The sequence below is a fragment of the Homalodisca vitripennis genome, unplaced genomic scaffold (assembly GCF_021130785.1).
Source record: "Homalodisca vitripennis isolate AUS2020 unplaced genomic scaffold, UT_GWSS_2.1 ScUCBcl_2340;HRSCAF=6996, whole genome shotgun sequence".
NCBI lineage: Eukaryota > Metazoa > Arthropoda > Insecta > Hemiptera > Cicadellidae > Homalodisca > Homalodisca vitripennis.
The window spans coordinates 40,993-58,260 of NW_025778467.1; the positions used below are offsets into that span (position 1 = coordinate 40,993).

At 34.2% G+C, this 17,268-nt stretch overlaps 1 protein-coding gene across 1 annotated transcript; it reads right to left on the reverse strand.

Moving 5' to 3' along the window:
* Positions 1-325: 325 nt before the first annotated feature.
* LOC124371973 lies at positions 326-11,752 on the reverse strand. The gene is made up of 4 exons (XM_046830342.1): positions 11,669-11,752; positions 8,696-8,809; positions 6,589-7,773; positions 326-997 (listed from the first exon to the last, which is right to left on the reverse strand). Exons 1-4 carry the CDS (start codon positions 11,750-11,752, stop codon positions 326-328), a joined length of 2,055 nt encoding a protein of 684 aa, XP_046686298.1.
* Between the last annotated feature and the right edge of the window lie 5,516 nt (positions 11,753-17,268).

A 17,268-nucleotide genomic window follows, 5' to 3' on the forward strand; every position in this document is an offset into this window, starting at 1 on the left:
TGGTTTGTTTCTCGCTGCCTGTCGAATGATGCCTGATGAATGCTGATGAATGTGTCTCAACTCCTTCAAAAAGTCTGCGTGTGAAAGTCCATTTCTTAAATTGTGGTTTGAATTTTCGTTGTAAGTTATTATCTGTATATGAGATCCCGTGGCTTGTTGAAACTTCATCACATTAGCTGCAAAATGTTCAATGGAAATTCTGTCCCTGACACACCCCATTGGGGAACAGATTAATTTCTTTAGACCTCTTTTCTTAAAGTCCTGTGTAAGTTCTTCAAATGCCAAGTTGTAATCCGTTAAATTTGGTTTGGTATAATATTGGGGTTTAGTTATTAAAACCATAAACTGTAGCACCATTTTCTATCCTCTGGATTGAGAGGTGGTCAGAGACACAGTCAGAGGGTGCTGGTTTGCAAAATTGATCTTTGAACACTGTTGCTACTCCTGCACTTAAGCTTCTGATATTGTTCAAGTCCGCTGAAATACAATGAGCAAAAGCTACTTCCTTGTTGTATCGGTAGCTTTGGATTACATCCTCCATCTTCAGCTCATTAACGTGAATTGGCTTGAGATGTTCACCAACCTCATGAGACTTTTGCACAGAAGGTGAAGTGCATGTTGCAGCTCCCTTCGGAGGCACCAAGGGGGGAAAGTCAGCCATCGAGTTGATTTTAAAAATTTCCCTTCTTGTATTGACTTTTGTTTTGATATTAGTAAGGTGCTGTATAATCATGAATGCCAATTTTCTCTTGCCCCTAAGATTCAAATGTAAACCCTGTCGTGAAAAGTGGATTTTTTTCAAATCGTCCAAATCAATAAGTTGAACAGTTTTCATTCTGACAGCAATTTCCTTTATATAATTATTGGCTAATGCTATTTCATCCTGAATAGGATCAGTTTTCTGAATGTCATAGCGAGGTGGGATCGTAGTAATTATAACTGGTCTGGCCTCACTAAGAATTTGGAGATCCCTCTCCATTGTCTCATATATCGATTTATACAAAAAACCACAAGAGAGTGCAGTTGAGGGAGGAGCCTATTTTGCCCGTGATCTTGGAGCGGCCAACGAGAACTGAGCGACGTTGCCAAACTTGTTCCCCGCTGTAACCACAAGCCACGCGAGTCCAGCGTTCTTAAAATACTTAACCGTTACGCTCGAAAGAAATGTTAGAGCTGTCTTGAATTAATTAACTACGTATTACAAAATGTAATTTTACGGTCATTTAAAAAAAAGTACATTTCTGTAGCTTATTTCCATGTTGAGTTAAATGGATTGAAATAAATTATTGTATTATATTACTCATATACGAAGATCGTAAGATTAAAATCTTTAGCCGAAATATAAATTAAAAAGAAAACATAAAAATACCACAAAAACGTTAATTTCCCGTATTTAACAGTTAGATAATGCCATTATCACTGATATATAATAAGGCATTACATGTTTGCATAGTATAATCATGTTATGTTAAATGGATTTTCAATTTGGTAAGAAAGTTATCAAATACAATTGAAATATAATATATTTCATATTTATTTAAAATATATAATATATTCATAAAGAACATATTATGTTCTTTTCCATAAATATACTTATTCAGTACATAACGGTGGGAATTGTTGCCGCAACGGTTTTGTTACGCACTTCGGTTCTCATAAATTTATAACCATTTTGAAAGCATTTTTCCTACCTGGCTATTAATAGTCTTGAATCTGTGTTATGTAAAATTGTTTTCACACGTGGGTGATTTAAATATTTAAACTAGCCATAGCTGAAAAATCGTTCAGCACAAGTATTTTTATAATATGAATGCACTTTCTTATAAAATTCTAAAGTAACGGTTTTCTATAACATCCAATGAAATTTGAACACAGTACATAATAGATAATGTCAGACGATTGAAAATGTGGAGGAAACGGGTGAAATACCTGTAAACAAAAGCCGCACCAGCCAGCAGTGTTGGTAATACCAGACGGATGAGTCATACTGTTTCCAAGAAACAGCCCCTTCCTCCTTCCGGTCCCTGACCGTCAGTCAGTGCCTATTGTCGCTTAATCAGTGGCGGTTGAAAATACTGCATTCTCTTCAATTCCAGTTCGGACTATCACGATGAAATGAACGCTGAATCGTTCAGAAAATGGTTTAAAAAACTGCTATGCATTTTGGAAGAAGGCTCGATCATCAGTAGCGTAGCCAGAAATTTCGTTCGGGGGGGGGTCCGAAACCGGGGGATCCGGGGGACGTTTTGTGTGTTATTTGCCAATGAATTCACTGGTAAAAGGTAAATTAAATACCAAAAATATGGAGCTTTAGTAACTACGCCTTATAGAAAGTGGAAAGAAGTAATAGGCAAATTGAACTCTCACAGCAACTCTAGTACCACAAATTTTCTTGTATAGCTACAGAAACTTTACGAAGTTCTATTCTGGCCGAGTAGAAGGCACCAAAGTGATGTTGGATTCACTGGATAAGAAATAAAAAGATCAAAACAGAGCTTCACTCAAGCGTATAATTGACTGAAGTATATTCTGTGGAGAAAATGAAATACTCCTTCGGGGACATTGGGCCACTGATGACGGCCGAAAACCCTTTAGAAAAGAAGGGCGATTTTCGAGCGTTGCTCGGGTACAGATCAAAGTAACGGTCGGAAAATGCACCGGAAAAACTCTACTGATTAGAAGTTCGGCCACTTTGGATTTTACTGATTGGGGTATTTATGAATGAGTTATAATGACGATTTTTTGTATCATTACACTGTAGACGAGTATATAATTATCGGAAAAATCACTTTCGGTCGGAAATAAAATACACCTGAAGAACTTCAACTACTTCGGACTTCGGTTATTGAGGTAAACGTGGTATTTTTTTATTGATTTAGGACGACGATTTTTTTTATCATTAAACTGTACTCAACTACCTATGTAATTATCGAGAAAAAATCACTTCCGGTCGGTAAATACCAAAGAAAAGCTCTCTACTGATTCGTTTTGACGATTTTGGATTTCACTGGTAGAGTGGTTGAGGTAAAAGTAGTACTTATAATTATGTTAGGACATTGAATTTAGAGATTAATTCAACGCCGACTAATAAATATATAATTATCGAGAAAAAAAAACAAAAATAATCACTTCCGATCGGAATATACTCGTAATAAGGAAAATGAAATAATACCTCAGTCAGTAAAATCCAAAGTAGTTGGAACTTCTTATCAGTAGAGTTTTTCCAGTGTATTATCTGACCGGAAGCGATTTTTTCAATTTTTATTTGATAATTATATAGATATTAGTCGGCGTTCGATTGATACCTAAAATCAATGTTCTAACATAATTCTAAGTACCACTTTTATCTCAACGACTCAACCAGTGAAACCCAAAATCGTCAAAATCTGAATCAGTAGAGCTTGTCCTCGGTATATTCCGACCGGAGGTAATAATAATACTTTTTATTGTGTCAACAATAATAAAAATTGCATACAATCGTCAAATTAAATTAATCATAAATATGTATATCTATTTTAAATTGCCCCCATTCATACCCGTTCATACACAGTCCACACTCATTCCTAAGACTGATACATACTTACAGCCATACGTTTTAAAATCTTCTAAATTTTACCACCAGAAATAGAGGATGATCGAATTACTTTAAATTTCATCCCAGCGGCTCATCTTAAACTCTTCCACTGAATAAAACACCCTCGACATCAAAAAGTGTCTCAATCGAGCTTTAAATTTTGCTGGTTCATTCAAATTTTTATTTCATCAGGGAGCTTGTTGATCAGCTTAACACCAACCTCGGATGGCAAACGTTTAAATGCGGCTGTTCTGCGCGGATGTAACCGAAGGTTGTCCCTGCCTCTTGTCCCGTATTGATATACGTCCATGCCCCGGACGAACTCGCACTTAAATCGGCAGAACAGGGCGACATCGAGGATGTAGAGACAGGGCAAAGTTAGCAATCCAAGCTCCCTAAAGGCATCTCTGCATGAATTTCGGGATTTCAATTTTGAAATGATGCGGACAGCTTTCTTTTGACTTATAAATACTCGCTCAAATTTGTATTTAGAACAGCTGCCCCACAGCCTCAACTCGTACATTAGATGGGGGTGTACAGGGCCGAAGTAGGCCATTTTTAGTACATCCCGGGAGAAAAATTTTTAAAGGTTCCGTAGAGCATAAATTCCTGAAGAAACCGTTGAGCAGGTACTTTCAATGTGATTTTCTCAAGTCAGACTTCGATTAAGGTACATTCCGAGGAACTTGGTGGAATCAGTTTCCTCTATGAGGACATCGTCCGCCATCACAGCAGCGCGATCCTCAATCTCTCTTTGCCGCAAACAGAAATTTAGTGCATTTGATTTGGAGTTGTTGGTCCTCAGATTTAATTTAGAAAAAAACTGAATACATGAATTCAGTTCTAAAAAGGAAATGATTTCTAATTCATGTTTTGTTGGAGCTTTAATGCAGATCGTTGTATCGTCAACATACTGGACAATTTTCCCTCTCAGGAGCGATGAGTTCCGCCTGCTGATGTACACAAGGAACAAGACTGGTCCAAGTATAGATCCCTGTGGGACTCCATAGGAAGAAAGTAGCTAATTTAAAATGATTTAATTGTTTTTTTTCTCGATAATTATATATGTATTAGTCGGCGTTGAATTCATACCTAAAATCACCGTCCTAACATAATCCTAAGTACAACTTTTACCTCAACCACTCAACCAATGAAATCCAAAATCGGCAAAACTTGAATCTGTATAGAGCTTTTCTTCGGTATTTACCGACCGGACGTGATTTTTTTTTCTCGATAATTATATAGTACGGTGTACAGTTTAATGATAACAAAAATCGTCGCCTAACTCAATCGAAAACCCCACGTTTACCTCAATCATTGAAGTCCAAATTAGTTGAAGTTCTAATCAGTAGAGTTTTTCAAGTGTATTTTCCGACCGAAAGTGATTTTTTCGATAATTATATACACGTTTACAGTTTAATGACACCTAAAATCAACGTCTTAACTTAATTCTATGTAGTCACTTTACGTCCCCACGACGAATCTGAACGAAGTGGTCGCTAATTTAAACTGTTCGCCGTGTTACGGTTCAGGTTACTTTGCGACGTCACGTGGTCGCGCCCTAAAGAAATACCGTGATTACACTACACTATCCGAAAGACCGAGCCCAAAAGTATCGTTTGATACTTATGATTTAAACGAAAGGACAATTATATTTTTAACAACGGTCACTTCAATCAGTGAAATGAATCAACTTAATGTTTGTAGACAAGAGTAATGATAACTGTCCTTTTTTTTCTCCTGCTCCATGCTTTATTTTTTAATATGTCTTAAAATTTCGGGGGGGGGGGGGTCCGGACCCCCTGGACCCCCCCCTTCGCTACGCCACTGTCGATCATCGTTATGGACAATGCTCCATACCATTCAGTACTCGCCGAGAAAATTCCAAATTCATCGTGGAGAAGGAAGGATTAAAAATTGGCTGTCTCCGAAAAACATACAATACTCTATGAAAGAAACGAAACCAGATCTTAAAATGGGGGTTCACCCATATAAAACCCAACAAAAAACTTATGAACTCGACGTATTAGCCAATGAAATGGGACATACAGTTGTCAGGCTCCCTCCTTATCACTGCCAGTACAATCCCATTGAAATGGTATGGGCTCAAATGAAGGGAGAGGTAGCACGTAATAATAAGACATTTAAAATAACCGACGTTGAGAAACTTGTTCATGATGCTCTGGACAAAGTGACTAAAGAAGACTGGCAATCAAGAGTTCAGCACGCAGAAGCCTTGCAGCAAGCTGATTTTGAAAAGGAATGTATCCGCACAATGTTGTAGAGCAAATAATTATAAACTTAGCAGACAATTCTGACACGAGTAGCAGTGAGGCAGAAAGTGAAAATTAAGAAGACTCCGAGGTTTTGGCTACGATATTGCCGCCTGAGAGCGAATAAATAATATACAAGTGCAAAGGTAAGAATATTATTAAGTCAATCATGCTTTTTAACGTATTTCATTTTAAAATAGTAGGCTCTAAAAGTTATTTTGTGGAAAATTTGATTATTTCATAATTTAAAAATATAATTGTTCGATAATTTTAAAGTTGATTATATTGTTATATTTTTTAATTATTTTTAATCAAGCAACACGTCATGCAGTGTCCAATATAAGCAACATGTATATTAATTTTGTTGTGCGTTTAGTAATCGTTTAAAATCACTGAAAAGATTGTTGTATCGTATGGAAATAAGCAAGTACTTTACTCTGACTAAACTGACGGGACGATTTGTTTGTTTTAATCGATAGTTAGTTTGTAATAACATTAATAAACTATACAAGTAATTTAAATATAATATAGCAAACTGTCAACGCATTTTAAATATTGTTTTTCAATTATATTGATAAGTTTTAAATGTTCAGTATCAGTGTTAGTTGTGATAGCGCAGCGGTTTATCAGCTACAATGCGCCAGCCGTGCCGGGCGGCAGCGGCAGTTGTGTGGCAACGTCGCGCAGGCCAGTCCATTCTATTGGTCGCCGCCAACTGCACTCTCTGGTGGTTCCTTGTATAAATGATTTTTTGACAACGTCATTGGATCCTGCTATTAAGACAAGTGGGTCACTGTGAGATTTTTTAGCATTACTGTAAACTTGTCCGACTGTGGCACCAGATGTAATTAGTCCGTTTACATACACCAAACCCTTACTGCAGGAGCCAATAATCTCAGGTAATTCTCGACCTTGACTGTCTGCAAACAACTCAATTTTTATCCTTTTCTCTAGACTTTTATTTCTTTTTTTATGCAGACTTTCATTGGAAACAGACCCCTTTTGCATATCTTTAGCTTTGCTAGACCCGTTTGTGGCGTTAATGGGATCATCGTTCGAAACAGAGTCTTTTTTATTATAAATTTTGTCCAAAATGTCATATTGGTTAGATGTGGGGATTGCAAATTTAGTTAGTGATTTATTGTTTGCACTATTCCTATGTATATTGCTTTTTCCAACAGTTCTCCACTGACCATCTCCATCCCTGTGGTTTTGTCCTGTTTTATTATCGTTCACATCTGGACACTTTGATTCATTGATTGTTCCCAGTAACAACTTTTGAATTGTACTTGGGTTAAATTGCAGGTGCTGGTCTCTGTAACACAAATAAGCTAGACAAGATCGTTTAGAAACAATGTCACTTTCACTTATCCTCATAAATCTTGAGCTGTTGGCGATGAAGTAAGACACTTTATTTGCAATTATTCCTCTAAACAGCCAGTCAACAAACAGACATAAATAAATTCCACAATCAAAAGTGTTGTGTTGTTGAGGGCATTGAATGTTTTCAAATTTAGCGTTTTCAAAGATCTTAAGTGTTGTAAATTTAGATATTATTTCTTTTGCTGCCTTTATATTATACTGTCCCATTGAATCAAAATGGTAAAAAGTGTTCACAGACCTTTGATAGAACAATAAGCTCCAGTGTGACCCAGCCACTGTGTTACTAGGTGCTGCATCATTTACTGGGATGAAAACATAGTTCACTTCCTGTAGGTTAAGCGATGATATTGTAAATTCCATATCAGGAAAGCACCTGATAGCATGACTAAAAACAGGATTGATACATATTGTGCTAATGTCCAGTTCTTTCACACTGTAGTTCACAATATCTAGATACCGTTTAATTATGTCATCCTTCAGCCACTCATTGCCCAGCAGCTCAAGGCTAAAACTACTCTGATTTTGAGTTTGAGAAGCATTATCCTGTTTAGAGATGGATTTTTTAATTAAATTTTGTGGCTTAATGGGTTCAATTGAATCATTATTATTTGTAAAAAATGCATTTGACCTTAATACATATTCATCCAATTTCTTCTGAATCAATTTAATCTTGTTTTCTAGTACCAGTTTATCTTTGGTTAGTTGATTTATTTGTGACACATCATTAGATTTTTCACTCTCCAAATGGCAAATCAACTCATCTTTTTGCCTGTGTTCAATTTTACTTTTTTCTTGAAATATTCTCATTTGAGCTACAAAATTTTTTTCAGAGTTCTCATTTATTTGTGATGCATTCAGAACATTCACTTCAAGTTCCTTTATTTTATCCTCCAACTCCAATTCTCTTTTAATTTTTTTATTTTGTAAATCATGGAGTTTTTGTTTTAATTTCTCATTTTCTGAGAGTAATATGTTACCAGCCTCTGCCGCTAATGTCAAAGATGTTTCCAAGTCTTCATTAGCACTTAGATTGTAAATTTTTTTCCTGCAGTTTGTCCATTTCTTCTGCCACAGAGACGCTGTCGTCCTCAGATTGGCAGTGTGAACAGATCCACGTTGATATTTCACCTTTATATAATTTATTATAATCTATATTGGACATCTGTACACATTTTACATGGTACCATGTCTGGCAAGCTCCCTTACAAAGTACAGCCTTGGTTTTAGCACCTATTCCACATTTACCACAGGGGAATTTCGTCATTTTAAATTTATTTTCTTCTCAATAGTTACAGAAAAACAGATAATTAATCAAACAGTTATTGTGGGTTCAACATGTATATCTACAAATCGCTCAATTTCCCATACAGAAACAGTTCAGTCTGATATTTTGTCAATATCACAGCAAAAGTCCAATGTAAACAAGCAGCAGACTACTAACTGTGTGACAGCTGAGTAAACAAACAGACTGCAGGTGGTCAGAGTTCAGTACAAGCAAGATGTCAGTCTGCCTGTATCCTAGTGTACTATCTTGTAGTGACTTGCTTGTAACCACAATGTTCAGTACACTGTCCACTTCCTGTTTAAATGGTTTTAATTAGAATGCTTTCCAGTTAAATTAAATATAAAAGCAGTTGAAGTGAGACAAAATAATCGCTATCACTTCTAATTACACCTTCAATTCAGTGATTTTAAGGCTCATAGGAGACAGTTCAGACATGGAAAAAAATGTGCTCTGGTTTGTAGCAATTGTAAGTATCTTGATTTACATCATATTTCTTGTATATAGCAAAACAAGGCAGAAATTATTAGCTCCTTATGTACTTAATACTTATCCTAAACTCCAGTGCACTACACCATATTAATTAAAACTGGTAAAATGTCAAAACTTGAATTTAAAAAACACTTCAAAATTAAACACACTATTAATCGGCCGCCATTTTTATATCTTTTATATCGGCAAGTTGTTGAAAAGTTTAATTTCCATGCATAAATGACTTTTCTTAGTTTTTTCTAGCCTAAAATTTACCATATCTAGCTTGTCTTTGTTCCTTGTATTATAATTATGTATGTTTTGTCTGAGGTGATATGTTTCTAAATTTTCTTTACATTTTAATAAATATGAATATATATACATACTTGGGAGAGTCATAATTTGTAATTCTTTGAAAAGGGGCTTGCAAGAAGTTCTGTCAGGTAAACCTTTAATAACTCTTAGCGCCTTTTTTTGCCATATAAAAGCTTTTTGAGCTGCACTACTATTTCCCCATAACAAAATTCCATACATTAAAAGTGAATTAAAGAAGGCATAATAGGCTGTCATGAGTATATCGGTCATGCTAACACAGAATCTTAATTTTCTTAGTAAGTAGATGACTCTTGCCAATTTTTTACACATCATTTGCACATGTACATCCCAGCTTAGCTTACTATCCAAATATATTCCTAAAAGTTTTACAGGGTTAAAATTTAAATCATCGTAATTATTATTATCCAGAGAGAAACATACATTCTCTGTTTTATCACGGTTTACAACTAGAGAATTAGATCTGAACCATTCATTTGCATCATCTAGCAGCCTCCTACGATTGATCAATAACTGGTCTATTTTTTCATTGCTATTCACTAGGGTGGTGTCATCAGCATGTAGAACAGAAAAACATGGTATATTGTGTGCAAAGTCATTCACAGCCACTACAAACAGAAAAGGCCCTAACACGAACCTTGTGGTACCCCTATTGTATCATTTTTAAGATCGGATTTGTCTCTACCTTGTACTACCATTTGTTTTCTACCATTGAGATATGATGAAAAAAGCTTCAATTCCTCACCTTTTACACCGTAACCTTTTTAGTTTTTTTAAGAGTAATTTATGTGGAATACAATCAAAAGCTTTAGATAAATCTATCAAGGTAGCTGAACAAATCATTTTATTTTCAAAGCCATCTAAAACATTAGAAACCACTGACTCCACAGCTTGAATTGTATTACGGCTAGGTATAAAACCAAACTGTTCTTTACAAATGTACCCCTTGTTTGACATATAAAAATATAATTGATTCTTAATGCAGTACTCAAATACCTTGCTAAAAATAGGAACCAATGATATAGGACGATAACTAGCAGGATTAGACTTGTCACCCTTCTTGTAGATAGGGGTGACTTTAACAACTTTCAAAACTCTTGGAAAAATACCTTGCTGAAGCATAATATTGTATAAGTATACTAAGGGTTTCAATATAAATAGAATTACTTCCTTTAAGATCTTATTGGAAAATCCATATATGTCTTCACAAGAAGAAGAACTCAATTCTTTTACACATTTTAAGACATATTCTGTAATGTTGCGCCATCTAAAATTACAAGATATGTTATTGTGACTAGATAGATATAAGGTACTGATTTAAAAAATTTAATGCTCTGGTCTCATCATTTATGACATTATTATTCAAAAGATAAGCAGCATGGGTAAAATACTCATTAAGTTGTTTTGATTCAATATTATTTGTTTCACAGCCTTTACCATTTTGACAAGTTTCATCTTTAATAATGTTCCATGCTGCTTTACACTTGTTATTAGACTTTTCAATGTAGTTATTGTTTGCTGCTATTTTTGCCTGCTTTATTTTAAATCTATATGATCTTTTTGCCATCATATAGTCGTTCTTAAACCTATTTTTCTCTAAATCACTATTGCATTTCTGAAACCTATCATACAACAACAACAAGATCTCTCTTGATTTTTTAAGTTCATGAGTAAACCATTTGACTTTTTGTTCTCTTTTTAAGGATGTAGACTTAATTTCTCTAACATTACAACAATAATTATAAGTATCCGATACTATTTTTATAAAATAACTAAACACTTCATCTACATTACTAAAAGAACTTAGCTCTAACCAATCCAATAATTCAAGATGATTTTTAAATACAGCAATTGCACATGGTTTTACATTCCTAATACATAACTTCTTTTTCTTTTGTTAACAAGGTTTTATTATTAAATGTAGCAATAACACTAGAATGGTCTGATACTAGTAGATGAGTTTGAAAGACTTCACAATTAGTTCTATTTGGCAACTCATTAGTTATGATGTTATCTAAGCAAGCATATTTTTGTGTTTTCTTTATTTAGGCAATACAGATTATAAGATCGTAGAAGGTTCAGAAAATTTTCACTTTTAGTTGTATTCTTTTTTTATGTTTATGTTAAAATCCCCTGCTATGATTATTGTCCCAACATATTTATCTACTAAAAATTTAAGAAGAATATCAAAAAGGTAAATGAACATAGCAACATCTGAGTCCGGAGTTTGGTAAATGCTTACAATTACATTTTGAACACTCTGCAAGTAGATAGCTGATACTTCAAACTCTTTTTCTACACAAAAGTTCTGTACAATAATCCTATAAACTAATCCATTTTTCATAAAGATACAACAGCCACCTTTGGTGAGTGGTGGTTTTCTACAATAAGTAGCAGCTTAAGTGAACCCAGCCGGAATATAGAGCAGGCTTTCATCTTGGCACAGCCAATGCTCATTAATACATAAAACATTACAGCTTAACTTATCTAACACTGTCTAAAGAAAATAATTTATTCCTAATTGATTGTAAATTAAGGTGAAATATACTTAAGACTTTGTTATTGAAGGTTGCAGCACCAATGGTGGGGGGTCCTCTTGGGTCGACTTGTCGTTTCCCAAATTTATAGTGGAGTCTACTGGTGTTCTGAGGTTAGAGAAAGGCATGTGTTCAAGTTGAAAGGAGCCAATCCCAGCTGCCTCACAAATCTTATCTGCCAACCATGTCTTTCCTTTTGGATTCAGATGCATACCATGAGATGTATGTAAATGTCTCTCTGCCTTACTTGCTTCCACCATGGTCACATTATTGTATGTCTCACTTAGTCCTTTGAGCTCTTCATTTATTTTGTTGGTCGCTAAATTCACACACGACCAGTCAACCAAATCATACCTAGTACAAGTATGTAGGTAAGTCTACTAAAATTATGCGTTTATCACTAAAATTTTCAAGTGTCTCTCTTATGAGCTTCAGGGCGTATCTTATCCCTAGATGTAAAGGGAAAACTTAAGACTCGCTTAGGGAAATAATCATATACAAAGTAGTAAATTATGACCAGAGAATTGAACCAATAAGTAGTGAGAAATGTCTAAGTTCAAACTGTATTATTGGCAATTAATTTTATTATTACATGGCTTTGATTAGCTTGTGGATTAGAAGGCAAAGTATCTTTTGTGAGGTGAAATGTTCTGGTTTTAATGGAAAAAAGCAATCTAATTACTCGCTGTGATGAGATCCATAGACCTCTCTGTCCAGTGAAAGAGCCGCCTCTAGCCAGCAGTCTCTCTGTGATAGAACGAATAGATAACTTTCATCTTACTATAGAAAATATTTCCATACACAGTACTCATATTGCTGTGGCAGTTAAACTAACATTTTATTGAAATATGTATATACAATTTTTTTAAACTATTTAACCAAATTTGATTAGCTATATACGTTAAAATGATAGTTTCCTTGTTGTGTTATTCATTCATGCTACAATTCAGAAAGGTGATATGATTGCAGCAAGTTTCCAAAGTATCATCTATAAGGTTAGTGCGATTTCAGAAACTTGTCATCGTTATATGTTACAACAAAATGTAATACTACATTTCCAGGATTTAAATCTACCCCCTCCTCAGGTGTACGAAATGCCCTAAGACATTAAAAAACTAAAAAATGCGGCGATGGACTGTTAACCAAAGTTGTTAGGCTTTTCCTGTGGTATCACTCTACATCATCTGGAACAGGAAGAGAATGGTTGCAATGAGGAAGGATAAAGAACGGCAACCTCCAGCCCTATGTTTTTGTCCTTGACCTCAATGACATGTACAAATTTTACAGGTTGAGGTTTGTTTGATTAAATATTTTAGGTTTCCTGGTCAATTCTTTATTTAACATTGGTGACATGTTTGTGACATTGGATCCTGAACAGTGACCTCGCTCGGTTCATTCTCTTTAGTCTGGACTTCATGCCTTTCGTCAGGTATCAATTAATAAATATTATAACGTTGGGTGGCAGTCCATTGTCGGATGTTTTTAGTCCTTTTATGTTTAAGGACACTTTTTATACCTAAGGAATAGGGTAGATTTCAATTTTCAGAATATAGTATAGTAGATAGTAATATGGGGTTCCTGGCGCACTTTCGGAGCCGACCGAAAAGCAATGTAAAATACTGTTCAATGTACCATAAAGGAAGCTGAGAAATAACACAGCAAATCTCAATGAAAAATTAACCGAATCTACAGTCGTTCGTCTCCAAAAGCGATCGGTACATTACTATCTACTCTGTGGAATGAAAAATTAACCGAATCAGAGCTTCTACTTTCTTAAGCTGTGCTTTGTAAAATGTTGTCAAATCTGCTACGAATAAAGGATTTATCTTAATAAAATAAAAACATTTTTACTAAAAACATACTGTACTTTAATACGATAATCGCTTCGCATGCGTCATATCCGTAGTGATATCACGCCGTGAGAGGCGCAATCGTTGGTTTACAAGCACCATTTAGTTAAATAAATTTTTCTATCTAAATGGAGCGCGATAAAATATCATGTCCGTTCTGCAAAATAGAAATTTTAAGAAAAAACTATGATCGCCATTATAATTCTAAAAGTCATGAAAAAAACAAGCAAATTTACAATAATGAACTAAATTATTTAAGACAGTGGGCTAGAGAAAATAAAATTGCCGATCACGAAAACATGTTTAATATTGAGAAATTACGTGAATTAAAGAGAAATTTCAAAGTTGAAAAGAAAAATCTCGACCTATTTAATGATGAAAAACTTCATTCAATAGCTGAAAAGTTGGCTATCGGTACTAACGATAAAACCAAGTCTGAAATGATCGAAGAAATTGATAAAACTCTTAAAGTAAAATCCGAAAATATCATTGATGTAGAAGTTTTATCCTCAATACACGGTCTTTTCAAGCAATACATTTTAACAAACTTGAACGACAATTCCATGTCAATTTACAAATATCTTTCAATTATGCGGTCAGAAATTAAAAGTTTAATCGAGAAATTTCAAGAAAATGTTAAAAATATGAAGGGCTATCTCTCTTTGGAATGTGAATACGAACGAACTTTAGTGAATGGTGAACCGCAAACATGTCTAATGTATTTTACTATCAAAGCAGACGAAATCTTTGACGTAAACGACTTTATTACTAAGCAATTTAATAAATTAACACATCGAGAACAAACGAATAATCCAAATAAAGGTTCCGGATGGACATTTAAAAGTTGTAAACAACTAGTTTTGAGCCTTAACAAACACGAAATGATGAATGCAGGATCATACATCGATTTACCAAAGAATATCAAAGATAAAAAAGCTTGTATAAATATAAAAAATAGAGATGATTTTTGCTTTATTTACTCAATAAGATGTGCTATTGAAAAACCAGAAAGAGACTGTGAACGTGTAAAGCAATACGAAAAATTTGTGAATGACGAAATATTTTCAGGTTTTGAGTATCCAATGTCTCTGAAAGATATACAAATATTTGAAAAACGAAGCTACAATTCCAAGTATAAGTATCCAACAATGTCTATCAATGTCTACAGTTTTGATGAAAATATTAACATTGTTCCGTTACAAATTTCTGAAAAATATGACGCTGAAACAAACATTGATTTATTGTATGTTAAACAAGATGATAAATCTCATTATGTTTTGATAACCGATTTAAATAAGCTTGTTTCTTCGCAGTTGTCTAAACATAAAGAAAGAAAATTTTTGTGTAGAAGATGTTTAAGCCATTTTTACAAATCTGGAGATTTAACAGATCACTTAGAAATTTGTAAAAATCATGAAGTTTGTAAGCCAATTATGCCATTTCCAGGTCAAACAACTAAATTTACTAATTATCAAAAGAAATTTAACCATCCGTACGTAATTTATATGGACTTTGAGAGCATATTAGAAAAAATTCCGACATGCAAGAACAATCCACAAAGATCGACTACAACCAAGATTCAGAGGCACATTCCTTATGGTTTTACTCTATATTTAGTGTCGAATGTGACCAATCGCATGTACAAACCGATATGTTATCGAGCCAAAAATGAAGAAGATTTGAAAAACGTCCCGACAAAATTGTTTGAAGAACTCAATAAATTATCGAAATACATAGCGAAAAAATATAATTCTAAGAACATGAAACCTATGAAATTGACAGAAGAAGAAGAAATTTCGTATCAAAATTCAAACGTTTGTCATATCTGTGAATGGTCTGCTTATGATGTTGGGTCAATTCAGTATGGTTTTACTCCTGATAGTTGGAAAGATAAGAGTTATAATAAAGTGAGAGATCATTGTCATTTAACCGGCAAGTTTCGAGGCGCAGCTCATGCATGTTGCAATCTAAATTTGAAATTTCCTCAGAATATTCCCGTTTTCTGCCACAATATGTCGAATTACGATACTCATTTGTACATAAAAGAATTGGCTAAACAGTACGGTAATGTTGATTTGATTGCAAACACCGATGAAAAAATATATAAATTATTCTGTAAATTCTGGATATGGCTATGAATTCGAAGGTGATAAGCCAAGAAAATTCATCAAGTTTTCGTTTGTAGACACGTTCAGATTCATGGCCTCGTCTATAGAAAAGTTAGCTAAAAATCTAAAGAGAGAAGACTTCAAACATACAAATCATTTTATACAAGATGGAAAAATATTGAATGAGATAATAGAAAGACAGCCAAATGACGAAGAAGAAATCTTTAAAATTCTATCTGGAAAAGGCATATTTCCCTATGAATTTATCGACAGTATTGAAAAACTTGATTACACAGAAGAATTGAGAATTCAAGATTTCTATTCACTTTTGACAGACGAGAGCATATCTGAGAAAGATTTTCAACACTACTTAAATGTTTGGAACAAATTAAAAGAGAAAAATCTAGGAAATTACTCTGATTTGTACAACATTCAAGATGTTTTATTGCTTGCTGATATATTCGAAAATTTCAGAAATATTTGTTTGAATTGCTATAAACTCGATCCGGCACACTATCTAACAGCTCCCAGTCTCGCATGGGACGCAATGTTAAAATTAACGAAAATTGAGCTTCAGCTAATTAACGATTATAATATGTATTTGATGATTGAAAAAGGTATTCGCGGAGGCATTTCTCAGTGTATTAAACGATATGTGAAAGCAAATAACAAATATTTAAAAGATTTTGATAAGACAAAGCCCGAAAACTATTTACTCTATCTCGATGCTAATAACCTTTATGGGTATGGCCTCATGCAAAGTTTACCATACGGCGATATCAAGTGGATGGATCCTAAAACGTATACAAAAGAAGAGTGGCAAGAAACAATTTTAGAACTCACTGGCGACGAAGATTATGGCTATATTCTCGAAGTTGATCTTGGATATCCAACGAATTTACACGAACATCACAAGGATTTACCTCTTGCTCCAGAACATTTTAAAAACAAACTTTGCACAACTCTACTGGATAAAACTGAATACGTTGTTCATTCGAGAAATTTGAAGTTCTATTTGGAACAAGGTATGATTTTGAAACATGTGAATAGAGTTATTGCATTCGATCAGAAAGCCTTTTATGAAAGAGTACATTGATTTTAACACAAACATGAGAACCAAAGCTACAAGCGACTTTGAAAAGGACTTTTATAAGCTGATGAACAACTCAGTTTTTGGAAAAAGTATGGAAAATGTGAGAAACAGATGTGATATTAAGCTTGGAAATGAAGAATTTTCAATGAAACAGGCCAAGAAAACGAACTTCAAAAGCTTCACTATCTTTGACGACAACTGTTATAGCGAGTCACATGTATAAACAAAAGGTTAAATTTAACAAACCGATCTACATAGGATTTTCAGTTCTTGACCTATCAAAATTGCTAATGTACGAGTTTTATTATAACAAATTAAAGAAGTTTGATCCAGATTTGAATCTGTGTTACATGGATACAGACAG